This window comes from Bubalus kerabau, chromosome 10 (genome assembly GCF_029407905.1).
Source record: "Bubalus kerabau isolate K-KA32 ecotype Philippines breed swamp buffalo chromosome 10, PCC_UOA_SB_1v2, whole genome shotgun sequence".
Taxonomy (NCBI): Eukaryota; Metazoa; Chordata; class Mammalia; order Artiodactyla; family Bovidae; genus Bubalus; species Bubalus kerabau.
The window spans coordinates 70,194,319-70,221,550 of record NC_073633.1 but is presented as its reverse complement, the minus strand read 5'-3'; the positions used below and the strand labels follow the sequence as shown (position 1 = coordinate 70,221,550).

General features: G+C 52.9%; 1 protein-coding gene across 1 annotated transcript in view; it reads left to right on the top strand.

Moving 5' to 3' along the window:
• DUOX1 (dual oxidase 1) overlaps positions 1–26,645 on the top strand; it is a 31,027-nt gene extending 4,382 nt beyond the window's left edge. The window contains exons 7-33 of the mRNA XM_055536405.1: positions 240–300; positions 423–519; positions 2,142–2,232; positions 3,214–3,316; positions 3,578–3,750; positions 5,317–5,492; positions 5,703–5,821; positions 6,639–6,776; positions 7,451–7,564; positions 8,294–8,493; positions 9,155–9,340; positions 11,568–11,793; positions 12,066–12,159; positions 12,424–12,599; positions 14,732–14,801; positions 15,010–15,141; positions 15,669–15,847; positions 16,081–16,311; positions 16,849–16,948; positions 17,270–17,319; positions 18,763–18,890; positions 22,853–23,006; positions 23,398–23,630; positions 23,879–24,037; positions 25,384–25,539; positions 25,683–25,811; positions 26,349–26,645. Of these exons, the coding sequence (XP_055392380.1) occupies positions 240–300; positions 423–519; positions 2,142–2,232; positions 3,214–3,316; positions 3,578–3,750; positions 5,317–5,492; positions 5,703–5,821; positions 6,639–6,776; positions 7,451–7,564; positions 8,294–8,493; positions 9,155–9,340; positions 11,568–11,793; positions 12,066–12,159; positions 12,424–12,599; positions 14,732–14,801; positions 15,010–15,141; positions 15,669–15,847; positions 16,081–16,311; positions 16,849–16,948; positions 17,270–17,319; positions 18,763–18,890; positions 22,853–23,006; positions 23,398–23,630; positions 23,879–24,037; positions 25,384–25,539; positions 25,683–25,811; positions 26,349–26,471 (3,798 nt within the window). The 3' untranslated portion in view covers positions 26,472–26,645. The remainder of the gene's footprint in view (positions 1–239; positions 301–422; positions 520–2,141; positions 2,233–3,213; positions 3,317–3,577; positions 3,751–5,316; positions 5,493–5,702; positions 5,822–6,638; positions 6,777–7,450; positions 7,565–8,293; positions 8,494–9,154; positions 9,341–11,567; positions 11,794–12,065; positions 12,160–12,423; positions 12,600–14,731; positions 14,802–15,009; positions 15,142–15,668; positions 15,848–16,080; positions 16,312–16,848; positions 16,949–17,269; positions 17,320–18,762; positions 18,891–22,852; positions 23,007–23,397; positions 23,631–23,878; positions 24,038–25,383; positions 25,540–25,682; positions 25,812–26,348) is intronic.
• Positions 26,646–27,232: the final 587 nt, after the last annotated feature.

Below are 27,232 nucleotides of genomic sequence, written 5' to 3'. Positions count from 1 at the left end.
AGGCAAAGCGCTACTCACGCAGGAGGTTTTCTGATTATTATTTCGCAGCCTTCTCCCCACCCACCTGCCCTGGTTGCTTGTGGGGAACAGGAACCTCCGCACCTCTCCTGTCTGAGACTGTGTCCTGTGACTGTCCCTGCCTGGTCCTCATCTCCCTCCTAAGCCTTCCTTGAGCTCAGATCCCTCGTGGCCTGGCTGCTCCAGCCCTGGCCTCCCCTTTCCCCTCTCTTGACCCTCAGAACATCGCCATGTATGAGTGGCTGCCCAGCTTCCTGCGGAAAATGCCCCCTGAATATGCAGGTGAGGGGATGGGGAGGGAGGAAGGGAGAGCTTGCTGGAACTTTTTTTGGTGGGGGCGGGGGGAAGTTGAGTGATTTAAGGGCTAAATCTTACCAATCCTATCTCCTCTTGGCTCCGGCCAGGATACCGCCCTTTCCTGGACCCCAGCATCTCCCCTGAGTTCCTGGCTGCCTCTGAGCAGTTCTTCTCCACCATGGTGCCCCCTGGCGTCTACATGAGGTGAGAGAGGGGCTCAGGTGTTTGTGTGTGGAGGGGTGGGGGTACATATTGAGAAAAATCTGCCCTCAGGACAGGCTTACCAATCTGAAGTATGCCCATTCCCCAGAGAACAGTGACTAGGGAAGGAAAGAAGGACAACAATTGTTTTAAAGAACACGTTACTGTGTGTGTGTTTAATATTTATTTATTTGTTTGGCCGAGCCAGGTCTTAGTTGCGGCAGGTGGGATCTTCAGTCTTCATTGCGGCATACAGGATATTTTAGTTGCAGCACGTGGGATCTAGTTCCCAGACCAGAGCTCAAACCCGAGCCCCCTGCATTATGAGCGCAGAGTCTTAGCCACTGGACCACCAGGGAAGTCCCCTTCAGTGGTTTTTAAGCACCTTAATGTCCACTTTTTTTTGCAACCGGTGTAGATATTAATCCCCCCAATTAAAGACCAGTTAATTGAGGTTCAGAGGGTGAATCATAAAGCCCCCAGGTCTGCACCTCAGGTTTTGACACTACATGGGGGCATTTTTAGCTATAAGAACAAAACATGGGGCTTATAAGCCTTTGGAGGGCATTACAATAAAAACATGTGAGGCTGAAGAAAAGTGTTGGCTCCAAAATAATGAGAGGGAAACTTTAAAAACATACATATTAAGTTAAAAGTATGTAAAACAAAGCATGGCAGTCTATTTTTTTCCCCAGCTGCATTATAATTGAAAACATTCATGGATTAGATTTTTTTACTCTAGAACAATTTCTGGATATGGCTGACGATGGCTAAGAAATTGTAGTACTTGAGTTATCCATAGACAAGTAATTTCCAAAAAATGATTAATAATCCCTTTTATATGTTTTAATTTACATACATACATATACATATATATATATAAAGAATGTTGCCCATCATCCAGTTCCACAAGGAACCACTTGTGGAATTAACCACTGCAGCTATCTTCCAACAGTATACCCTGAAAAAGAATTTGGGACCAAAAAAAGGATAAGGCACTCTGTGCTTTGGAAAAACAGACTCCTTAGATAGCTAGAGATATCTCAGGAAAAAAAATTTTAATGAACCCATATTCTTTTATCTCCCCACACATAGAAAAACACAAAACCATTAACCAAGGTACTGATCCCCATGACTAGCAGTAACCTTCTACAGAGACGAGTGTTTGCACCCATTCTCTAGCCAAAATCATATATATACACTAGCTTCTCTCCCAACCTTTTTGGAGCAGTCCTCTCAGAGCTACTCAGAGACTGTTTCCTGGACTATAGTCCTCAGTAAGCTCCCTAAATAAAACTGGAACTCACAACTCTTATGTTGTTCATTTTTTTTCTGTTGACAGTTTATCTATAACTGTATCTATATCCATATCCATATCTTTACCTGTCAAGAGAGAGTGAGAGAGAATGAAACATGGCAAAATATGGGATACAGTTTTAGAAATTTGGTCTAATGTGGAGAGAGGGACCTTCCAAAAATCAGATTGTTTAGGACCTGACCACACACCACCTTAGGGAATCAATGACCTAGGTCCTTGTCTCTAGCTTTGGAGACCAGAGCTGATGCCTGCCTGACATTAGGACTTCATAGCCTCAGTCCCCACTAACCTGCTTCTTTCATTTCAGAAATGCCAGCTGCCACTTCCAGGGGGTCATCAATAGGAACTCAAGTGTCTCCAGAGCTCTCCGGGTCTGCAACAGCTACTGGAGCCGAGAGGTCAGGATTGAGGTTGTGTGTGTGTGTGTGTGTGTCTGAGGGTGTGTGGTAAAGGTGGGCAGTGGACTGAGGCAGCCAGCTGGGATGGGCTGGGGTGGAGGAGGCAGCCCAGGGCACCTCAGCCTTCTCCCCTACCAATGTCTGAGATGATCAGGTAGCTGTGCACATCAAACGTCAGTTCTCCTCCCCACCTCAGGGCAGTGTGAGGCACGGGGGTGGGGGCTGTGCAGATGCAGCTCTACATGTGTCACTTCTTCCTAGGTTTTCCTTCCCCGATGTAGGCACTGGAGTACCCCAGCCATCCCTTCCCCCAAGGAAACTTCCCGGTTAGACACACCTGGGCAGCGTGTGAATGTGTATGTGTGAGGAGGGCAAGGTGGAGGGAGGAATTCTGAGAGATTAACAGGAATCACCTGTCCAGGCCACTAGGGGTAAGGAGCATTAACCATTCATTTAAAGCAACATCAGATACTCCATGTAGTATGTTCATAGAGGGCAGGTAAGAGGAAAGAGGGGAGAGGAAAGCAGAGTCATAGATCTGGGCTGAAAGAGATGTCAGTGTCCTGCTAATACCTTTGTATTATTTTACTTATTTTATTTTATTAATAAGGCCCTTTTATTAAGGGCAGGACACTGAGTTTAGAGAGGTCCTGTCACACAACTGGTTGCTAACAGAGCAAGGGTCAAGATGTAGACCTAGTGCCTTTGGCAACTGTACCATCAAGTTTCCTAAGACAGAAGTAAAGTATAGGTCCCTTGTGCTTGTGGAGATCTGTGTCCTAGCAGCATGCGTTCTGGATGGATGGGGACATTGTTCATCCGGAGTAGGGGATCAAGCTGTAGAGGAGGAATGACTCTCCAGTTTGGGAGCAAACAGCAGGACTGGGTGGGCCCAGGACCCAAAGTGTGGGGTTGAGGGAGCCTGACTGCCCAACATCTGGCCCCTTTAGCCACACCTCTCCCCTCTCCCCACCCCTAAAGCACCCCAACCTACAAAGAGCTGAAGATGTGGATGCGCTACTGCTGGGCATGGCCTCCCAGATCGCTGAGCGAGAGGACTATGTGGTGGTGGAGGACGTGCGAGGTGAGGCTGAGGCTGTCCCTGCAGGCTATGCAGCCCTGGCCCCTGGGAAAAAGTTCAGTGGGAGCTCCAGAACCAGGCAGAGAGGCATGCCGGGTTGGGGGGACAGGGTGTGGGAAACCTGCACTCTCTCATTGCTGATGGAGCTTCTGACCTGCAGACCACAGCTCCCTCTGTGTGGGTATGGCTGGCGTCCCAGGGCTGGTGGGAACCCGGACATGAGGTCCAGGAGCTGCCTCAGACTCTTCTGTATCTCATCCCCAGATTTCTGGCCTGGGCCACTGAAGTTTTCCCGCACAGACCACCTGGCCAGTTGCCTGCTCCGGGGCCGAGATCTGGGCCTGCCCTCTTACACCAAGGCCAGGGCAACCTTGGGCCTGCCTCCAGTTACCAGATGGCAGGACATCAACCCAGCCCTCTCCCGGAGTGATGGCACCGTGAGGAGGGTTTGGGCCCCTGCTGGTGGGGCCGGGTGGGGGGAGGTCCAGGGCACGCTGAGTCGAGACACAGAAGACAGACAGCAAGATACAGGCTCCAGAGACAAGAACCTGGTGAGAGGGGCAGAGCTCACCCAGGTCGCTTTTCCCAGGATCACACACCAGGATGGAAGTTACCAGACCAGCAGGATCAGGTTTAGACTCTGTGATTGTGCAGATCCAGCAAATGTTTAGAGAGCATCTGTTGCACTTGATAAGGTTCATCTCATTTACTCTTCCCAACAACTCCCTGAATGAGCTTAGCAGGTCCTTAATTCAGAAACAAACTGTACTTTCATACGCCAATATTCAAGCTGCTTTTGGAGAGTCAGCTGTCACACTCTGAGCTATGACCTGGGCAAATGGCGTGGACTGCCAGCCAGCAGACCAGTTCTGGCTGCCTTACCTTTTGGGCACAGCATTGCTTCTACAGTTGTGCTCGGTCACCTCAGTTGTGTCTGACTCTTTGCAACCCCATGGACCGTAGCCAGTCAGGCTCCTCTGTCCATGAGATTTTTCCAACAAGAATACTGGAGTGGGTTTCCATATCTCTTCCAGGGGATCTTCCTGATCCAGAGATTGAATCCTCATCTCCTGCCTCTCCTGCATTGAAAGTGGATTCTTTACCTCTGAGCCACTGGGGAAGCTAGCAGTAAATAATTATTTTATTGTTTTTGCCCTCACTATTTTATAAAATTATTGGAAAGTGGAGAATTGAAAGGTTATAAAGAAGTGATATGTCCATAAGGCTTGAAACCTTTATAAAATCAACATGTAGATAGGAATCACCAGCTATGCCAAAGGCAGCAAATCCTTAACTTCAGTTGGGCCTCATTGGAATTAAGCTGGTCCAGTGCTCAGATGGTAAAGAATCTGTCTGCAAAGCAGGATACCTGGCTTCAATCCCGGGGTTGGGAAGACCCGCCCCCACTCCGCCCAGAAGAGAGCATGGCAACCCACTCTGGTATTCTTGCCTGGAGAATCCCATGGACAGAGAAGCCTGGCGGGCTACAGTCCATGGGGTCTCAAAGGGTCAGACCCGACTGAGAGACTAAGCACAGCATAGCACACAGTGCTTATTTACATTGTGGAGAAAAGAACTACAGTAAAAGTCAGGTGGACAACGCTGTTCGTATACTGTCTCTAAAAGGCAGTGGATATGAAGGGATTCGATTTTCCAAACTTTTTTTTAACCTGTAAAGATTAGAAGCTTTTTCTGATTCATCATTCAACCATTCAACTTTCGTGCTGATTTTGACCCTTCAACTGTCATACCTTTTCAAGAACAAGTCACCTAGGGGACTGCCTGCCTGTTTTAACTTGATAAAATAAGCAGCTGAGTCTGTGAGAGAATTCTCATAAATGAGTCAACTTATAGAAAGCATTCAGAGCAGTGCCCAGGGCATAATGAGTGACTTCCTGTCACTGTCACTTTTTTATGATGATCCCTGGGGCTGATCTCTGGGAGCCAGCTCTTGGCTAGAGGGCAGGTACTCCATCCTTGCACCTCTCCCTTCTTGGCTCCAGGTGCTGGAGGCCACGGCGGCCCTGTACAACCAGGACCTGTCCCGGCTGGAGCTACTCCCTGGGGGGCTCCTGGAGAGCCACGGGGACCCTGGACCCCTCTTCAGCACCATCGTCCTTGATCAGTTTGTGCGACTGCGGGATGGCGACCGCTACTGGTTTGAAAACAGCAAGAATGGGTAAGGCCTGCCTGGCTCCCGCCTCAGACTCTACCTCAGCCTGGGTCCCAGACCCTTTGCCCGTGAATGGCCCCCATGGGCCCTTGACTCCCAGCTGACCCACCACTCCCACCCCAACGTTCTGTTGTCTTTTCCTTCATCTGGGTTCCTGGGCCTAGGGGCCTGCCTCTCTCACCCATCTCAACAGCTCACTACCTCTCCTACTCCCAGGCTGTTCTCTGAAAGAGAGATTGCAGAGATCAGAAACACTTCCCTACGGGATGTCCTAGTAGCTGTCACCAAGGTGGACTCTGGTGCCCTGCAGCCCAGTGTCTTCTTCTGGCATGCTGGTGAGTGGCCCAGGGCGCTTGGTGGGGTTTGGGATCTGGTGCCTCAGCCCTCCTGAGCTGGGGGCTTGGTTCAGGGTGGCTGGGTAGTAGACTCCATGTGGGGAGTGACCCTGATTCTGCCCCTGAAGACTTGGGTTCTGGGGCCTCAGGTGGCCACCTACAGCCATGTAGGGTCCCTTCTGCAAAACCCCAGCAGGTACCCAAGCGAGGGTAGTACTGAGATGCAGAGAGACCCGGTGAGGAGGCCAGGTCTCCTCACATTTGGCCAGGATGGTTATAGCATAGTGGGGGCCAAGCTATCCTTTGTTGTTGTTGCATTGCTAAGTTGTGTCAGACTCTTTGCAACCCCATGGAGACTGCAGCACACCAGGCTCCTCTGTCCTTCATTACCTGCTGGAGTTTGCGCAAATTCATGTCCAATCAGTCAGTGATGCCATCCAAGCAACTGATCCTCTGCCACCCCTTTCTCCTTTTGCCTTCAATCTTTCCCAGCATCAGGGTCTTTTCCAATGAGTTGGCTCTTCACATCAGGTGGCCAAGGATATCCTAATCCCACTGCAGTGATGAGGAAAGGGCTCTATGTGTGTGGGGGTGTGTATTATGTGCGTGTGGGGGAGAGACAGGTTGAGGTTCATTTTTTTATCCCACATGTTACCCAAGTAGGCAGATGCCACATTCTTGGTACAATGGCAGGGGTAAGAAGCCCCCTCTCCTCTGCTCCCCAGAACTCTTTCTGCCACCCTGCCTTCCTCAGTGATCCTGTCCCAGAGCTTGTGGCCCAGCACGCCCATAGCTGTACATTCCTCTGTCTCCCCAGGAGACCCCTGCCCACAGCCAGGACAGCTCAGCACCGAAGGCCTGCCAGCCTGTGCTCCCCCCATCATGCGGGACTATTTTGAAGGCAGTGGATTTGGCTTCGGGGTCACCATCGGGACTTTGTGCTGCTTCCCCTTGGGTAAAAGTGATGGGCAGGGTGGGGCTGGGTGAGAGGTGTCAGCTGGGGGTGGGGTCAGCTGCATCTATGACAACCAACCAATGCAGAGTACTGTTCCTCCGAGGAGATGAAAACATCAGCGCAGGTGGGATGTGAGAAGTATTAAAGCTACACATAAGTCAGCTCCAGGGGGAATTGTCTTCCTGGTCTTCTGGGGTCCCTCGCAGGGCCCAGATTGGTTCAGGAGCCATGGGCAACCCACAATCCACAGCAAATTTGCAGTAGCCTGGGCGTGGAAAACTGTCAGAAGCAAATGCCTGCTTAAGGAGTAGGGCTGGGATGTAGCTGCTGGGGCAACGGCTTGGGACTTAGTCTTTGACTAAGTGTGTGGATCGATCAGCAGCCTGGTAGAATGGGTCCAGTCTCTGGCACAAGGACCAATTTCTAGCTGGGAAGGGACCGGAGTGGTAGAAGCAGGTAAGCATAGGCAGGCACCTTAAATGCTCCACAAAGCTTCCTGTGGGATGCAGAGCACCTCCCTCCCAGGGCACTTCATAATTTGAGACAACTGAATGGGTAACCTAGGAGGTGAGGACAGCAGGGGTTCTTCCCAAGGAAAGAAACCTGAGAAGGAAGCCACTGATCTCCCCAGACTTCTACCTTCCCCTGAGCATCCTACTGCCTCTGCTTCTCAGTGAGCCTGCTCAGTGCCTGGATTGTTGCCCAGCTCCGGAGGAGAAATTTAAAGAGGCTCCAGGGCCAAGACCGCCAGAGCATCATGTGTGAGAAGCTTGTGGGGGGCATAAAAGGTAGGCCTGGGGCTGGCCAGGGTCGGGAAGGGGAGATCATGACTCCAGGCTACAGCCCCTGCATCCCTCAGCAGCCTAGTGCAAAGGTCAGGCCGGGTCAGGCGGGAAGAGTCACTGGGGCATTAGGAGGAGTTGAATCAGGAGTCCCCCATCCTCCTTAGCTCCTCCTGATGGTCCCCCCTCCAAAACAGAATGTGATAGACTTACAGGGAGGAGTCACGGGACCCTGCCGACATTTCACAAGCTCACTGTGACTCACAAATTCCCAAGAACTGCTGCTTTGCAGTGTCTCACACTGGAATTTCAGCCAACAGGGAAGTCATTAAAGAAGGTCTAGAGTCACATTCACTGAGGATTGGAATCTTGGTTCCACCCCTATGGGCTATTGGACTTCAGGCAAATTGTAATCTGTCTAAATCTATTTTTTTCTCATCTGTAACATAATAACAATAGCACTAACCTCATAGATTTGTGAAGATTAAATAAAGTAGTTCACGTAAAGCACTCGGTACAGTGTTGGACACATAGTCAACACTCGGGACGTGGTAGTTATGCTGCTCATGGACTAGAGGCGCGACTGTCGGCAGGGGATGACCGCCAGTACTCAGGACAGGACATGGAGCTCAGAGGCCTTGATCTAACTCCAGCCCTGAGCCGGCCCTCCTCCCCGAGGCGGTGGTGGGGCGTGGGGAGGAAGCCCCCAGCTGACCCAGCCTCATCTCTCTCCAGCAATGGAATGGCAGGGCCGCAAGGAGCCCTGCCGGCCTGTGCTGGTGCACCTGCAGCCCGGGCAGATCCACGTGGTGGACGGCAGGCTCTCCGTGCTCCGCACCGTCCAGCTGCGGCCCCCACAGCAGGTCAACCTCATCCTGTCCAGCAACCACGGACGCCGTGCCCTGCTGCTCAAGATCCCCAAGGAGTATGACCTGGTATGGCCCAGCTGGCCCCTGGCTCTTTGTCTGCAGCCACAGCCATGGGGGCAGCCAGGTGGAGGGGAGGGGCCCCGGGCCAGGCAGGGTTTCTGACTCCTAGTCCCTGGGTGGAGTGCTGGATAGTGAGATAAACTGGAATGTGTCTGTGCTGCTCTGAGTCTGCTGGATGCCACAGTCTCAACTGTCCCTTTTGCTCCTGCAGACTCAGTCTGTCCCCTTCCTTTCTATGAATGCCGTGGCAGGCCCTAGCTGAGTGTCCTGAGAGGAAGCTGGGCCCTTTTTCCTGTCCCCAGCTGCAGGATCTGGTGAATTAGAGATTTGGAGGGGAGCTCAGTCAGGTGCTGGTCTTTGGCTCTGACTCTGTCGAGCTCCTGGGCCTCTCCATCCTCTGCCCTTCCCGCCTTCCCCTCCCTTCTCCAGTATGGAGTAGAGAGGAAGAATAGCTTTGCACACGTGCCTTTGCATGCTACCTCTGCACCTACAAGCAAGCCTCCTAACTCCATGGAGTCCAGGAGTAACAATATCTCTTTGGCCAGAGTGCTTTTTCCAGTGCCCCCTGCCTGCCCCCCCCCCCAAAAAAAAAAAACAAGATTCACGTAAACCTTCTGGCCTTACAAGGCCTTGATACATGGTTGTTCTTCCGATGGCTCCTCCATAGGTGCTGCTATTTAACCTGGAGGAAGAACGGCAGGTGATGGTGGAGTGTCTGCGGGGGGCTCTGAAGGAGAGTGGGCTGAGCTTTCAGGAGTGGGAGCTGCGAGAGCAGGAGTTGATGAGGGCCGCAGTGACACGGGAGCAGCGGAGCCACCTTCTGGAGACCTTTTTCAGGCACCTTTTCTCCCAGGTGTGTATGTGGGATCGGTTCTGTCCACGTGGGCCTGCCTGTACTGGTATACCTGTGTAAGGCCAGGGGGTGACACCAAGGAAGGTTAGAAGCCCCGAGTTCTTAGTTAACAATCAACTCTGCTGTGATTTTGGCCAAGTTACCTGACCTTGCTGTAAGGAGATGTTCCTGCCCCTTTCCCAAGCCCACCCTCATCTGTAAGATTCCAAGGAGGCAGTGCCCAGGAAGGGGGTTATCTAAATGTGTCACTTCTTATTTCACTGCTCACAGCTAACCACTTTGCTGCCCTCATGCAGTGCATCCTGCCCCAATGACTGCAGGAACTTAGGGTGAGATGAGCAGTATGGGGGCCCTTGGTCACATGTCCTTGGGGGAACACAGCTGTCAGAGGCCTCGATGGGACATTAGTGTCCACCTTGCAGATTTTTGAGTTTCTTGGGAGGATGTGGGTAAACAAGATAGGAAGAGAATTGTAAGGACTTGAGTCCCTATCTGGTATGGAAATGCAGGCAGCCTGGGAGCAGAATAGTGGAGAGGAGAAGCTTGGGAGATGAAGGATAAATACAGCATGGGCCCCCGCCGGTGGAGTTTATCATCCCACCAGGAAGATGGTGTGAGCACAGGAAGAAAGATAACTGGGAAGAATGACAGCTACAAAAGAGATCCAGGAAGTGAGTGGTCTAGGAGTTCAGAAAAGGTAGCAAGGCTTCAGGCCGATGTAAGGTAGTCTTGGTGGAGGTGAGATTTTGCAAGTACTCAAAAAAAGTTGGAAAAATTTTGTCTCAGAAGAAAGCAGCATGAAGGGCTGAGCAGAGATGCCTAGTAGAGGGGAAGAAAATGAATGTTTGAGGTGAAGGAGCAGGGCCGGCTGACTGCAGAAAGGATTTATGAAGGAAGGCACTATTTAATGGTCATTCATTACATGCCAGGCACATGGCATGTCATTCACTCCTCCAACAAGCTGAACCTGGGTGTGCAGGAGAGTGGAGGGACCCCCACTGGGGTGACTCATTGCCACAGGACCTGGGCACCTCCTCTCAGCTTAGGACCCAAAGTGCTCTGGCAACTCCCTGTGCTGGGAACTGTCAAGGGTGTGTTACTATATTCTGCGGGTAGCTGCCAACCCTTTCTATCTGCTCAGTGCTTTCAAAACATTTTCCACACAACCTCTCATTGATTCTCACAATAACCCTGTGATATAAGAAAGACAGGTGAGGAAATGAATGCCAGACAGCTGAATGGACCTACCTGAGGTCATGTAGTGTGAGTGGGTGGCAGAGTTGGGACATGAACCCCTATCTCTTGCCTCCAGCCCCAGGCTCTTTCTCTACCACAGCACCTTGCTTGAAGCAATGAGGTTTAGCTCATGAAATCACAGCCGGCCCTGGACCTGGAGGCCCCCAGTTGACAGCAGGGAGGACAGGTGCAGTAGCCTGCTGCCCTCACTGTCTGTCTTTATGATCAGGCAGCCCCGGGGAGGGTGGGCTGAAGATGACCTGCCATGAGAATTCCCCTTGCCCCAGCCCAACGTGTTCTCAGCCCAGCTGAGGATGTTCTCAGTCAAAACTCCTTTGGAGATAAGAGACCCCTGCTCAAGCTAGCACTGACAAAGGGTCAGTGACTCTGAGGACATAGTGGCGTCTCAGGAAGTCCAAAGGGAAGACTGATCTGATCTGAAAGGGACCAGGAAAGGGAAAGCTGTCATCAAACAAGGCCACTTTTGTCTTAGGCAGCCTCCATTTTCTCCATGCCCCTGCTTGCTTTTATTTATTTATTTGGCTGTGCCAGGTCTTAGTTGCAGCATGCTAGAACTTTACTTATGGCATGTGGGATCTAATTCCCTGACCAGGGATCGAACCCAGGCCCCCTGCACAGAGTCTTAGCTACTGGACCACCAGGGAAGTCAACCCCCCGCCCCCCACTTCCTCCTGTCTCTGTCTCTGAGCACATGAAGGAGCAGTGTGGTTGTTTTCTTACACTCAGGTCAAGACTGTCCTGGGACCTCCCAGTCTCAATTTCAGACCTTCTGCTTGGGTCAAGTGTGCATCCCTGGTCCAATCAGCTAATACAGAGGCCGAGGGACCACCCACAGGGCTGATGGGCTAGTGCTTAGTGGCGGGGCTGCTGAGCAGTCACCTTGAAAGGTGGCACCAAAAGCCTGCACTGGCCTTCAAGTCAAGGAAGCCTTGTCTTTTTCTCTCCCTCCTCTGCTGCTGCCCAAGTACAGGTGCTGGACATTGACCAGGCAGATGCAGGGGCCCTGCCCCTGGACTCATCGCAGAAGGTGCAGGAGGCCCTGACGTGTGAGCTGAGCCGGGCCGAGTTTGCTGAGTCCCTGGGCCTCAAGCCCCAGGACATGTTTGTGCAGTCCATGTTTTCTCTGGCCGACAAAGACGGCAATGGCTACCTGTCCTTCCGGGAGTTCCTCGATATCCTGGTGGTCTTCATGAAAGGTGAGGGAGGAGGGAGTGATTACCTAGACAGGAGGAGATGAGAAGAGCTGGAGACTGAGACTGGAGTGCAGCTGACCTGTTAAGACATGGGGAAGTACTGGGGCCAGGTCTCCAGTCGTGGCAGACACCTGGGAATGCCCGGGTAGGAGTCAGGAAGCAGAGCAAACCCTGGCTGCGTCCAGCAGTGGGTCGATCCAGTGTGAGGCTCCTCCTGGCCAGCCTGGGGTGTAGGCAGGTGGGCCGAGGCTCTCACAGGGTCCTTCTTCTCCCAGGCTCCCCCGAGGAGAAGTCTCGCCTTATGTTCCGCATGTATGACTTTGATGGGAATGGCCTCATTTCCAAGGATGAGTTCATCAGAATGCTGAGGTTGGTGCTGCAGGAGAGCTGGGAGAGTGGGCCAGAGAAGGAACTGTGGGGGAGAGAGGGGGGCCATGAAGGAGGGAGCAGGAGGTAAACAGCAGATATAGAGTCCATATAGCCAGAGACTCCTGTAACTCGGAGAGGACTTGGGATTTAGTCAGTCAGGGCCCTTCCATGTTGGCTCAGCTCTGAAGGTCTGTTGGGATGGCTTTGCATCTAAGCTTCAGGCTGCTTGTTGGGGCCTGATGGCTTCCCTCCCCCCGGCCCCAGGTCCTTCATCGAGATCTCCAACAACTGCCTGACCAAGACCCAGCTGGCTGAGGTGGTGGAGTCCATGTTCCGGGAGTCAGGCTTCCAGGACAAGCAGGAGCTGACGTGGGAGGACTTCCACTTCATGCTGCGGGACCACGACAGCGAGCTCCGCTTCACGCAGCTCTGTGTCAAAGGTGGGGCAGCTGGCCGGGCACAGCTGACTCAGTTAGTAGGCACAGCAGTCACCTGCCTAGGGTCCACATGCTTTGAGGTGCCATTGAAATGTTTATACTTCTTTTACAGTCAGAAGAATTAATATAATAATGTTGATAAATATGTAATGTATCCAGCCTGGATTATATTCTTCTTTATACCAACATAATTATTAAAATATAATTTTTAATACAGAAAGGCAGTAGTGCCCATGGCTCAGAAAAGTCATAGTGCAGCCCTGCTGGTGGGGTGGGCAGGGTCAGGATAGGGTGGGGGATGGCAGCTGGAATTCTGCTTTCCTGTCAAAGGCCCCAGTGCCTGGTGCTTACGTCATGAGGGAAGATGTGTCTCCTCGTATCTGGCCATACGCATCTCAGCTGGGGGTCTGATGGTGGCAGTGAGCTGCTCTGGTTTTGTTTCCCACCTTACCCCTCGGAGGAGTGCTCGTTAAATGTTTGCTGAGTATATGGAGTCCCGTTCTATTTTTTTCCCTCCCCCTGACTACCTGCCCCACCTATGTCTGACTCAGGTGAGTAGGGGCTAGAGTCAGGGTGAGGAGGAGCCAGGTAGCAGGCAGAGGGACTGCCTGTGGCCTCCTCTGGGCTGTTACAGACTCTTCACAGCCTGGGATTCTCAGTGGAACATGTTGAGACCAAACCCAGTCCCTCCCAGTATTATGAGAATTTGAGGGGCTGAGCAGCCCAGATGGGGTGAGGGGTGAATTGTATAAGACACAACTGGGCCTCTGGTCAGGGCTTCTGGTCCCCAGGGTGAGAGGGGGCTTGGTAGAGCACAGACCCAGCACTCCTGATTCTGCAATTTCCCACCTTTCCCAGACAGGCACCTGGGCCTGAGGGGAAAGCAGGGACAGGTGCCAGGAAGTGAGCCTAGACCTGGGGACATCCAGGCCCTGGTGTGGGAGGGAGGACCAGGCTTGAAGATTAAGTTGAGTGTTAGCATTGAATACTGTTCTGCTTGGTTTTTAATTGTTGTTGTGCTTTGCTGTTTCCTCTATATTTCACTTGGAAACATCATGAACCTGCAGGAAAGGTGTAAGAATGGTACAAGGAGCATCCCTTTGCCCTTCACCTACATTTGCCATTTGTTACCATTTTCCAACATCTGTTGTTTGCTGAACCGTTTGAGAGGACAGACATCTATACTTTGTTTTTAAACACTCATTTCATTAAATTCAGTTTAGTCACTTTGGCCTCTGGGCTGTAGACCAGGGTAATCTTCAAGACTGGTTTTGCACTTGAAAGTGACCTGGATGTTCCCAGGACTCCTGTGAGAACCTGGATTTGCAGCTCAGTCCTGCCCTGCCCCTTAGCTCTGGCGGCTTCTGGGAGGGTTCCTCCCAACCCCTAACATTTTATTACGAGCACTTTCAAACACAGAAAAGGGGAAAGAATTTTATAGTCATCTCCCATACATGTACTACCTAGAGTCTACACTTAACTCCTGGGAGTTTTTAAGCCAGATGGTCTTTAGCAGGGTTTCATGGCTGAGTAGTCTTAGCAGGCGGGAGAAGGCAATGGCACCCCACTCCAGTACTCTTGCCTGAAAATCCCATGGACGGAGGAGCCTGGTAGGCTGCAGTCCATGGGGTCGCTAAGAGTCGGACACGACTGAGCAACTTCACTTTCACTTTTCACTTTCATGCATTGGAGAAGGAAATGGCAACCCACTCCAGTGTTCTTGCCTGGAGAATCCCAGGGACGGCGGAGCCTGGTGGGCTGCCGTCTATGGGGTCGCACGGAGTCGGACATGACTGAAGTGACTTAGCAGCAGCAGCCGTCTTATCAGGCAGGTTGTGTACAGTTCCTGAACCCTAGCCCACAAGCCTGATACCAGTCTCAGGTGTGGGACTGAAACTGGACACATACTCAGGGAAGTCTGCCTGGCCACCTTGGTTTCCAACCCTCTCCCTAACCCCTCATGGCTGAGTCTAGCTACCACTGGGATCACAGACTGAGGCTGGCTCACCCAGAGGCAGTGTACTGGCCAGGGACCCTCTGCAGTGTCCAGACATGGGGTGAGTGGAGTGCATTTGAGATAGGTCCTCCTGGGCCCTGGACCCTGAGCTTCTAGCTAGCCCGGCTCTGCATTGCAGGGGTGGAGGTACCTGAAGTCATCAAGGACCTCTGCCGGCGAGCCTCCTACATCAGCCAGGAGAAGCTGTGGTAAGCCCTCATCTGGGGATGTTGAAGGGAGAGGGTCAGGGAGGTGCTTTTTATTTCTCCACAATGTCTGGGATCAGGACCTTCACTAGCCCAAGTAGTGCTTTCATGCAAATCAGAAAAGGGCAGAGAAAGCCCTATGGGAGCGGCAGCAGAGAATCTGGTGGCTCAGGTGGCCAAGGTCCCATCCTAATCTGCATTCCTGTCCTAGTCCCTCTCCCAGAGTGAGTGCTCGCGGTCCCCGAAAGGACCCTGACATCGAGGTGGAGCTGACACCACGGAGACTGCAGTGCCCCAACGACACAGACCCTCCCCAGGAGATTCGCAGGAGGTTTGGCAAGAAGTACGCTTGCTCCTTCCCTTTAGCCCAAGCAGTTCACCCATCCCTTTGGCACGCACACATTGATTATTTAACGCCAGGCACTGTGCTGGCACTGGGGGTATGGGCAAGATGAACAGTCTTTGCCCAAGAATGTCACAGTCTGCTGAGATAGTCTGGTACAGTGATAGTTACAGTGTCCCACTGATGATGCTATAATAGTGGTAAGAACAGGAGGCTTCAGAGCTCAAGGAAGTGGTCACCTATGCCTGGGAGGTAGGGAAGGCTTCCTGGAGGAAGAGCCTCCAGTAAAGGATGAGAATGGAGCTGGTGGGAATTGAGAGCTACGGACTGGAAGAAGAGTGACCAGTGACCATTTGCAAGGGCGTCCCCTCACTGACAGCCCGCTTAAGGAGGGTGGTATTAAGGAACCTTTGAGGTCTACACCCTACTGTGTCTGAAATAACCTGATGCTCCTTTCTCCGCTCTGGAGAACGGGTCCATATTAGCATCGGGTCCTTAGCGGAGAACCAAGACTTCCTGTCTTCCAGGGTGACATCGTTCCAGCCCCTGCTGTTCACCGAGGCTCACCGAGAGAAGTTTCAACGCAGCCGTCGTCACCAGACAGTGCAGCAGTTCAAGCGCTTCGTTGAAAACTACCGGCGCCACATCGGCTGCCTGGCAGTGTTCTACGCGATTGCGGGAGGTCTCTTCCTGGAGAGAGCCTACTGTGAGTGACAGCCGTGGAGGGACGGAGCTTACAATAAGCCACAGCCCTGGGAGTGCGGCCTAAGCGAGGGACTGACAGCCCCGGGGCGGGGCGGCAATGAGTGACAGCCCTGGGGGCGGGGCCTCAGGGGAGCGAGGTGCCGGCTGGACTAGCGCTTGCGGGAGGCTTGTGGCCGGCAGTGGTGGCCGCGGGCCGGGGCCTGCGCTGAGCTCACCGGCCAGGGCCCTCTGCAGACTACGCCTTTGCGGCTCACCACAAGGGCATCACGGACACCACCCGTGTGGGCATCATCCTGTCTCGCGGCACGGCGGCCAGCATCTCCTTTATGTTCTCCTACATCCTGCTCACCATGTGCCGTAACCTCATCACCTTCCTGCGAGAGACCTTCCTCAACCGCTACGTGCCCTTCGACGCCGCCGTAGACTTCCATCGCCTCATTGCCTCTACTGCCATCGTCCTCACAGGCAGGGCCTGGGAGTCTCAGGGATCCTCTCCACCTCCTTCACCCCTTGCAGGCTCCCCTTCCTCTGAGAGCCCCCCTCTTCTCCACCCGCGTGTAATGTGAGCGTTAGTCTTAGATGTCCTTCTCATAGGATGACGGTGGTGTGAGGTAAGCCCAGGAGTCCCTCACTGCCCCAGGCTGTAAAGTCCACTTCACCACTTCCCACTGACAAGTTACTCATACCCCAAAATGAGTGCACATAATAGTGTGTGATCTCCCCCAACTTTTATGTTTTAAAACATAATTCTGCGAGAGAAACCAAAGGAATGAATTTCTAATAGTATAATTTCAGACCTGTGGGGTTGTTTTCACAGATAATGTGTATGTGAGGCAGGGGAGGAACAGGAGGCTGATTAGAAAACAGAAGTCTAGATCCCCAGGGTCCTTCTTCAGGCCCCCAACTCTGGCTGGCTGGAGTCCTCCTGCTGGGGTTGAATGCTCTGACCACCAGCAGTGGGCTGGCCCCAGGCTCATCCCTACCCTGTCTGGTCTTCCTCAGTCTTACACAGTGCAGGCCACGTGGTGAACGTGTACCTCTTCTCCATCAGCCCGCTCAGCGTCCTCTCCTGCCTCTTTCCGGGCCTCTTCCATGACAATGGGTGAGAGAGAGAGAGAGAGGGGAGAGAGAGAGAGAGGGAAAGAGAGAGAGTGAGAGAGAGACAGTGTATGTGTGTGTGTGGCCTGGCCTGGGGGTGAAGAGGGTGAAATTCTTTGCAGAAATCCTCTTGTCTCAAAAAAACGAAAAGAAATTTTCTTGGCTCAGGAGTGGGTCCCCCTCCAGGTTATAGCACAATGATCATCCTGAGCCCCGAATCCCAGGTTGCAGAAAGGGAGACTGGTAGCTGGTTTGGGGTACCTCCTCTAGAGGGTCCTTTCTGGAAGTCCTAGACATCCCCTCACTTGCTTTCCCTTCCCCACAGATCTGAGTTCCCCCAGAAGTATTACTGGTGGTTCTTCCAGACTGTGCCAGGTGAGAGCCCTCTCTGCTGCGTGTGTTTCTGGGCCTGGCTCTGAGTGCCAGGCTCTGGGTTCTGCCTGCCACAGGCAGCCCAGTCACTCTGGCTTGGTGCTTCTGGCCTTGACTGTGAGCCAGGCTCTGCCCTTGCCCAGAGTGCTTTCCTGGGCTGTAGGGGACTGCATTCCAGGCCTTCTCTCAAGAGCTTAGCTGGGCTCCTCCCCCAGTTCTGAGTGGGTTACTCCCTCTGAGGAACAGCAGTGTATCCCCTCCACCTGAACACACACACCTACCATGACAGTGACTTTGAGGAATGCTGTGCCCCAGCTATGTGGGGGAGGAGCTGGGCTCTTCATGGAGCATGGCAAATACCCTTCCCCCTCCTGGCAAATAGGCTTCCCCCTCCATTCTGTAGTCTTGACAAGAGCCCATATTCCCCACTCCCCATAATCACCCATTTTAGAGCTATTAGCTGTGAATCTATTCAAATGCTTCTTGAAGCTATTTATATTTTAAGTCTGTTCCCTCCTTGGAGTAACACATCTTTCTGTAAATGTGTTACACTCCTTTCTGTAAAACACAGCATGTTGGTTTTTTATTTTTCTTTAAACCCTAAAACGATCTGCTTTGAACTTCAGAGAGTGCTTGCTGATCCTGCACACTGGGGTTTAGTGGATCAAGCCATGTTTACGCTCTCCTCTCCATTCAGGACTTAGAGGCTTTGGCTAGATCCCTTCTTAATCTCTGCTTTTCCACACTACAGGGCTCTAATCTTCCTCACTTCTGCCTCCTCCTTGATCACGTAAGGGACCATTCTCTGGAATGGCTCCAGTGTTGCCTAGGATCCTCTGTGAGAGGAGGGGTCTCCTACCAGGTCTGGGTGGGTGGAACTCAGGGGGGCTCTGGTGATGAGCAGTGATGGTGTGGTCCCACTCACTCACTGTGTCAGTGTTCATGCTCTGTGATGTGGCTGCTGGGTAGAGTACTACCTGGACCCTGACCAAGCCTCGACTCCCCAAGGGTAGGGCCTACAACATTCGGAGTTCTACTCAGAGGACTCAGAGTAGCTGCCCTGTCCATTCATTCACTCAGCACACATTTTCCTAAGGCCCGTGGTGTGCCAGGCCTTACACTAGGCACCCGAGTGCAATGGTGAACTAGCTTAGCCTGGGCCCTGTTCTTGTGGACCTGAGAGTCAAGAAAGTGACAGATATGAAACAAATAATGACACAGGTGCTTGAGACATAACAATCGTGACAGGGTCTATGAAGGACAAGCAGGGTCTGGGGAAGTGAAAGGCGCCTGTTATCAGTGGTGTTGGGGAGAGGAAGAGGGAAGGATGGTGGGTTTCTGTCACTCACCTAGAGCTGTGGAGTGGAGAGGGGACCCTGGGAGTCTCAGAACAGCTGGCTCTGTGAGACCCTGCTCCTCTGCCCTCACCCCATGTTCATTTTGCAGGTCTCACGGGAGTCATGCTGCTCCTGATTCTCGCCATCATGTACGTCTTCGCCTCCCGCCACTTCCGGCGCTGCAGCTTCCGGGGCTTCTGGCTGACCCATCACCTCTACATCCTGCTCTATGTGCTGGTGAGGGGTTTGGGATATGAACCAGGCCAGCAGAGTCTGGGTGGATGTTCCCAGGGAGGCAGCGATGGCTGAGACATCCACCTTAAAAGATGGAGATTATAGTATGGGGTGCTCAGGTAGACTGACCCAACATGCAGCACTCGGAAGGCTGACTCCCTGGCATGTGTTTTGCAGAAGCAGCCTTACCAGGCTGATCTACATTCCTTCTAGACACCCCCACATCATTTCTGCCCAGCCAGTCTTTCCCCTCTTTGGCTGGTGGTTTGGGCTCTTGGGTGGACTCACTCAAGGGAGCATTGCCTTTTTAAAGAAACTCACCCTTAAGTAGGTTCTGCCATTTTGTTTCTGTGGTGTTAGCTGCCCCATCCAGCTAGCTAAGTGCCACTTGTAATGTCAATGAACTTGTTCAAAATGTCTTCTTTGGATTGTTGATAAAATGGATTTTGAGACTCCACCTCTCCCCTTTCCTTCTTATCCTGGGCTCCTGCCTCCCTTCCTTCAGATTCCCTGCCTCTCTCCTTCCTGTTCCCTTTCCCTCTTCCCCTGGGTTTGCTCTCTGTTACTTTAGTGGCTGTTTCCAGAGATGACTCTGATCTGTACTGCTGTGGCATGGGTCTGCTTGGCCTGCTTTCCTCACAGACACAGGCACTTCCCCAAAGGGCATCTGAGGGCCTTGCTGAGAAGGTAAACCAAGTCCCAAAGCTCTGACGTCCCCACTGGTGATAGCCTGGCTGCCAGGATTCAAGACATGCAGAGCTCACACATGGCTGCCCTGTAGGTCACCTGGCTCTAGACACAACTGCACACAGGGGTCTTCTTTGTCCTAAGACAAAGGGAGAAAGGTCTTCACTGCCTGGGTCCGGATGGCACTGGTTGTCTGCCCTGCCCCCTCCCAGGTGCAGCTCTGTCTTCAGTGGGAGGTAAGAATATCTGGTTCCATCTTGCCTGAGGCTCAGCACTTCATGGTTCTGGAGATAACTACCCAGCCTCAGCTTAGATGTTTCCGAGAACTCATGAGTTTGTTTCTTTGGAAGCTGTGGCTAATTTATGCCTCCCTCACCAATTTCTTGATAATGGGTAGAGCCCTAGAATCTGGGTTACTGTTATTGTTAGGGGTGGAGATCATAGTTTTGTTCCTGCTGATAAAGCAGCTTTTTTAAAAAACTAGATCCAGAAGAGTGGCCAGCCTTGTTTTCTGAGAGCAAGACTGGTTTCTGATTTATCCCTGGGTTCTGGGGACCACTGGGGAAGCCAACAGGGAAGTCAGCAGCTAACCAAGGTGCAGGACCCTCAGCTGGGAAGTCCTAGCACTGGCAGCCTGGGAGCATCGCAGGGTTCCCCAGGTGGCACTAGTGGTAAAGAACCTGCCTGCCAACTCAGGAGACATAAGAGACCTGGGTTTGATCCCTGGGTCAGGGAAGATCCCCTGGAGGAGGGCATGGCAACCCACTCCAGTATTCTTGCCTGGAGAATCCCACAGATGGAGGAACCTGGTGGGCTCCTCAATAGGGTCCAAAGAGTTGGATGCAACTGAAGCAACTTAGCATGCAGGCACAAAGCACCAGCTGCTTTTCCATTTATCTCAGATGTGGCCACTTGCCCTCAGACAGAAAGAGAAGTTACAAGTAAATGACTCCAGTGTGGAGCAGACCCTGGGCAAAGGTGTTTAGGCTCCTGATTCAGGCTATAGAGGCTGGAGCTAGTACAGCAGAAGCTGAGCTGGCAGGCTGTTCCCCAGGCTCCTTGATCAATCATGACTCTGCAGCAGCTTTGCGGTTTCAAGGTAGAGCCAACACCAAGCAAGGTGTATAAACAGAGGAATATGAAGTCATCCAGACATTGTTCTCAGCCAGTGGATGCTCAGAAAGCCTCAGGGGTTGGCGTGGGCTCTGTAATGAAAGAGGATCTTGGGAAAACTGGAGGCAATTCACAGCCCAAAAAGGTTCGAGTTAGCTCTGTGGGGAGAGGTTCAAGAATTGGGGAACACTCAGCTGGAGGAATGGAGAGCTGAATGAGGGACTGAGTTCATTTGAACAGTTATCTGTTGAGGGCCTAGGATATACTTGCTCCGTAAACAATCTGCCTGCAATGCAGAAGACCCGGGTTTGATCCCTGAGTCAGGAAGTTCCCCTGGAAAAGGAAATGGCAACCCACTTCAGTATTGTTGCCTGGAGAAGTCCATGGACAGAGGAGTCTGGTGGGCTACAGTCCATGGGGTTGCAAAGAATCAGACTCAACTGAGTAACTAACACACACACAGGCCTAGCAGAGGAGGGGGAGACTATAAGCTCTGCCCTCGGAAATTGAGGATTAGCTGCAGAGATTAGTGCCATGCACGTGCAATGATCAAAATGACCAGATAATATGGAATTAATTGCAGAGCTGAATGTTCCAGTCTGTCAGTTACAAGAGCTCATTGAAGGGAGCCTCATTTGGGCCAAACTGGTTAGGGAAGATTTCACAAAGAAGATGGAACTTGGGCTAAGCCTGAAGGAGAGATAAGCTAAGGTTTAACAGGGCAGTGTGGGAACTGAGCATTCTAGGTGGAAGGAAGGGCACCTATGAGGGAATGCCCTAGCAGTCCAGGGCTTAGGACCCTTCACTTTCACTGCCAAGGGTCCGAGGTCTGGGTTCAATCCCTGATCGAGAAAAAAAAAAAAAAAGAAAAAGAAAGGCAGGAGCACTGGTGGAGAGGTGGGAATGACAATAGAATATTCGAGGCTGAAGGGCTGTGGCTCAGCTGAGAGGCCACACTGTGTGGGAGATTGTAGGAGAAGAACAGAGGGTGAAGAAATCGGGCTTGGGCAACACACAGGATTAGGAGTTGGGAGGAGCAGAGCCAGTGCAGGAGATAGAAAGTGAACAGTCAGAGAGGGAAAACCAGCAGGACATTGTTGCTAAAGAGGCAAGGCAGGGATGCTCACTAGAGCCACAGGCTGCGGAGGGTGGGAGTGAATGCCATCTAAAGGGAGACCTCGGGGACTGGCCACTGTGAGTCTGCTGTGAGCAGGTCCTGAGAAGAGGTGGAGGGGGGAGCCAGACTGATCAGACTCAAACAAGCAAGCGGAAAGAATGGGGCAAGTTGTCTCTGACCATGTTAGACCAGCTGGTTGGGGAAAGAACCAGAGCTGGACAATACCTGTTAGTTACTAAATGGAAAAAGAGGACTGATTAGGTGTCTTAGTCTCCAAAAGAGTTGGGTAAATTGGGGAAACCCCTTCCACTGACTCACTAGTTATTGAGTACCTACCATGTGCCAGGCAGAAACTGCTGGGAGCTGAGAGTGTCATGGAAAATGGATGCAGTCCCTACTTCTCCAGTCCGGTGGGGAGAACAACAGTAAACATGTCTATGGATGAAGGAACACAAATATCGCGGATGACGACAGTGAATGGAGTTAACAGGGAGATGGGATAGAGAGTGTGCTGGGGGAAGGGAGGCCTGAGGAGGCCTTTCTGCTGAGACCTGAAAAATGAGGTGGTGGGAGGAACTAGGGGAAAAGGCTTCCCACCAGAGGGAACAACAGGTGGAAAGTCCAGAAATAGAAAGAACTTGTGTTTGAAAAACAGGGAGCGGGGAATGCTGCCAGGCAGAAAACAGAGCATCACAAGGCCTTGTGGTGAAGTGGGAAATCCTCTAAGGTTTTCTGAGCTGGGATGACATGATAAAAGGAACTTAAAAAGTCATACTGACTGTCTTGGAAAGAACACATCACAGTAGGGCAGCCTGCAGACAGTTAGGAGGCTACCACATGAGTACAGGTGGCTTAGTCTAGGATGGTATCAGGAAGAAGCAGATGGATGCTATGGAGGATGGGTTGGGAGTGGTTAGGTTTTGGAGCCTGGAAGGAGCATTGCACCTGATGAGGTGGGGATTGGATAGGCCAGTTGGGGAAGGATGCAGGGGTCAGACCCTGTTGTGGGTGTGGCTTCAATCTCAGCTGTACTCTTTGCTCTCTCCAGCTCATCATCCATGGCAGCTTTGCCCTGATCCAGCTGCCCCGTTTCCACATCTTCTTCCTGGTCCCAGCACTTATCTATGTGGGGGACAAGCTGGTGAGCCTGAGCCGGAAGAAGGTGGAGATCAGCGTGGTGAAGGCGGAGCTGCTGCCTTCAGGTACCAGCCTAGAGGCTGTTGGGGGAGCAGGCTGGTGGTTCTGTGGATGCTGACAGGGCAGGGCAAAGCCTGGCCCAGTGGAATTAGCAGGTGGTAGGGATGAGGAAGTGAGTACAAGAGGCTCTTTGCCAGGGGACAAAGCCGCTCTCACACCAGAGAGAGGAGGGGCCTGGGCCAGGCCACTCCTTGTCCTGCTGCCCACCAGCCCCAGTGCTGCCCAAACCCTGCTCAGGGTAGACACGGCCTGGGGGTATTGTAACTTCTGATGAGAGGAGGCCTCCTTTGTCATATTCTAAAAGCAGAGCTGAAGTTGCAGGTGGGGAAACTCTCAGGGGGGCCCTACTGTTGCTGGATTCAGAACAGCGGGCTACTGCCCACCTCCCCTCCTCAGGAGTGACCCACCTGGAGTTCCAGCGGCCCCAAGGCTTTGAGTACAAGTCAGGACAGTGGGTGCGGATCGCCTGCCTGGCTCTGGGGACCACCGAGTACCACCCCTTCACGCTGACGTCAGCACCCCACGAGGAGACGCTTAGCCTGCACATCCGGGCAGCGGGGCCCTGGACCACCCGCCTCAGGGAGATCTACTCACCCCCGACGGGTGACAGCTGTGCCAAATATCCAAAGGTGCCCAGACCCAGGCCAGGTGTACCACACGCTCCCGCATCCCCTTAGTAGGCGTTGGTCCTGCCGCACCAGACTCCCCACTGTGTTCCTCCTTGAGAGACTGATTCTTCCAGATGATGCTTCAAGGCTCCCAATGCTCCCTCACTCCATAAACCTACCTGCACTTCCCTGCCTCCCATTTCTGGCTTCAGAACTGTGGTGGTAGCCGAACTCAACTCTAACCCTTTAACTCTAACCCTTTCCTGCAGCTGTACCTCGATGGGCCATTTGGAGAGGGCCACCAGGAGTGGCATAAGTTTGAGGTGTCAGTGCTGGTGGGAGGGGGCATTGGGGTCACCCCCTTTGCCTCCATCCTCAAAGACCTGGTCTTCAAGTCATCAGTCAGCCGCCAAGTGTTCTGTAAGAAGGTGAGTGGCCCCTCCTCCCACCAGCTGTGGTCCGCTGCTCCCTGTCACTGTGTCCATCTGTGCCTGTTCCCTGCCTCTGTTCTTGGCCTCCCTGTTCTTTTTTTTTTTTTTTTTTGGCCTCGCTGTTCTAGGCAAGGCTGAGCTGACCTGACTCAAGAGAGTCAGGATATTGTTGTTGTTCAGTAGCTCAGTCGTGTCCGACTCTTTGCGACCCCATGGACCACAGCATACAGCACAGTCGGACTATTCCTGGACCCTAAAGGGCAGAGTGGTTTTGCTGATGCCTGCAGGCTCTTCCCTCAGTTATGTGGTGCCCCACATAGAATCTGCTTCTGAGAGTCCCTCCAGCCAGCGTTGGAGAGGGGGCCCACCCCTCAAGCACTGTTGGGTGGGGAGAGGGAAGGGAGCACTTGGGGTGGGGCACCGGTAAAACCGGCCCTGCTCTCAAGAGGAAGAGGAGGAGAGGCTGCAAGGCAGGGCTGGTGGGCCTGGTCGGCTCCAGGAACACAGCCCAGGCCCTCAGGCCCCTCCACACCAGGCCCCTTCACCTGAGCCTAGTCCTGGTGGCGGGCCCCTGCTTGTCTCTCTGGGCCCAGCAGGTGAGTCAGGGGTGCAAGAATGCAGCGGGCAGAGGCCCAGCCCGTATGCTGTCAGCACTCGGAGGGTGACAGACAGCTACCTGGCTTCCCTGTTTGTGCCAGCTCTGTCTCTGCTTCCTAACTCACACAGCCCCATTTCTCCCTATCAGAAGCTGGAGATGGGTCCCTCAGGGACCCATTTATTTATCTGGCTATACCAGGTCTTAGTTGCAGCTTGAGAACTCAGTTGCAGCATGTGGGAGCCAGTTTCCTGATCAGCGATCAAAGCCGGGCCCCCTGTATTAGGAGCATGGAGTCTTAGCCACCGGACCACAGGGAAGTCCTCCCTGGTCTCTCTTTGAGCCCATGCCCATCCACTCCAGGCAGCCAAGTCAGTCTTCCCAGAGGCTGTTCAGTGACACACCCCTTATCGGGTCCCTCTCCCCTCGGGCAGCTGGTAGGTTGGGAGCCTAGCAGCTTGAACAGGGCCCACTGGACTGAGTGGAAGGGCAGGCTGCCTCCCACCCCACCAGACCTTCAGCTCACTTGACAGGGGTCCTTTCTCAACGGCCCCAGGCTATTGCTCACTTCCACTTCTCCGTGCCCTGGGGCAACTCCGTCTCCCACCTCAGAGCATGGCCCCATACACTCACCTCCCCTGGCTGCTGGGGGAGAGGCACAAGCTGCTCTGAGACCAGGAGTGGCGATTCCTGGGAGGTAGGGACTCTGAGACGAGCTGGGTCCTAAGCTCCAGCCCTGTGTCCCCAGATCTACTTCATCTGGGTGACGCGGACCCAGCGGCAGTTTGAGTGGCTGGCTGACATCATCCGGGAGGTGGAGGAGAATGACCGCCAGGACCTCGTGTCCGTACACATCTACATCACCCAGCTGGCTGAGAAGTTCGACCTCAGGACCACCATGCTGGTGTGTCAGGGCCAACCAAGGAGTGGCTCTGTGGGTGGGCAGGGCAAGCCAGGATGGCCAAGGCGGGTGGGTGGACCAGCCTCTGGACGAGGAGCTGACGGAGTCTGCTGGCCGTAACCTTCCTCCTCTGCTTCCTCCCCCAGTACATCTGTGAGCGGCACTTCCAGAAGGTGCTGAACCGGAGTCTGTTCACAGGCTTGCGCTCTGTCACCCACTTTGGCCGCCCCCCCTTCGAGGCATTCTTCAACTCTCTGCAGAAGGTCCATCCACAGGTCAGTTCCCACCCCACATTCAGGTTTTCTTCACCTTTATCATTTGAGGCCTGAGCAAAGCTCCCAAACCTGCTCCATAAAGGGAGGAGGACCCATCCCTGAGGAGTCTGGTGGGGTGATGGAATGGAAAGGGAGACATGCAGGTCACTCAAGGGCCAAGGGAGGAAGCAGGCAGCAGGGACTTGCTACTTCTGAAGCTATGATGCCTTGTCCCGAAGGAAGGGCTCAGTGGTGGAGCTGGTCCTCACCATAAACTCAGAGCTACCCTTACCATTAATACTGTCCAGACAAACACTGGGCTAGCAAACGCCTTGGAAAAGAATCAAGGCTGGCCTCACAGAGAACAAGTCTTCCAAAACTCGGCGAGATTTATAAACCCTGAGCCAGCCCTCACCATGCACAGTATGGAGTAAACCTTCACAGGATCATGGAATGAGTCCTCACCAAGGACTCCTGCTGGTCTTTCACATGAACATGGAGTTAGACACTGAGTTGGACAGTGACTACTGAGCTGGCCTTCACTTCTTTCTCCAACAGGTCCGGAAGATTGGGGTGTTCAGCTGCGGCCCCCCTGGCATGACCAAGAATGTAGAAAAGGCTTGTCAGCTCATCAACAGGCAGGACAGGACTCATTTCTCCCACCATTATGAGAACTTCTAGGCTTCCTGCCCAGGGGCTCTGTCCACTGTCTAGCTGAGCAGAGGTTCGGCCTGACACCTCACCTCCACATTTCCTGTTTCTGGCTTCCTCAGCCATCTCCCCATTTCTACCTCCCAACCTTGGTCCAGGTGGCCATGGTCAGTCATCCCATGTGGGTTCATGGACTCCCAGGTCCAGAATGTCTCAGCCTGGAGAAATGCAAGGCACTGTGTAGGGACTAAAAGTTGGGAGCTAGGAGATCTATTATTGTTTTGCGACGAAGTGACACCTCTTCTTCCAAAATAAGGAAAAAAATCAAAAGGCTTGAACAGACAAATTGTGTGTGTGTGTAGAGGGCTGTGAGTTTAGGGATAAAGTGGGAGCACATATAGATTCTGGCATCCTAAAACCCCTGCCCCCCACCCAAATCTCCACTCCTCTGAGCTCTCCACTGTCAAAGGGCTGGAAAATGCCTTAGAGAGGGTAGAGCCACAGAGAGCAATTTACAGGAATGCCCCCCTGAGGACCCCATTCCAACAGTACAAATGATCTTTTCCCCAAGTTTTTAAACATGTACTGTCGTCAGAACCTGGCCCAACATGTCTGGATGCTCCTCCGCTCTCCTCCCCTCTTCCTGCTCTAATAGTCTCTTTTATAAATAAACCACTTTTCTGCCCTACTGCTACTGCTGCTGCTAAGTCACTTCAGTCATGTCCGACTCTGTGCGACCCCATAGACGGCAGCCCACCAGGGTCCCCCGTCCCTGAGATTCTCCAGGCAAG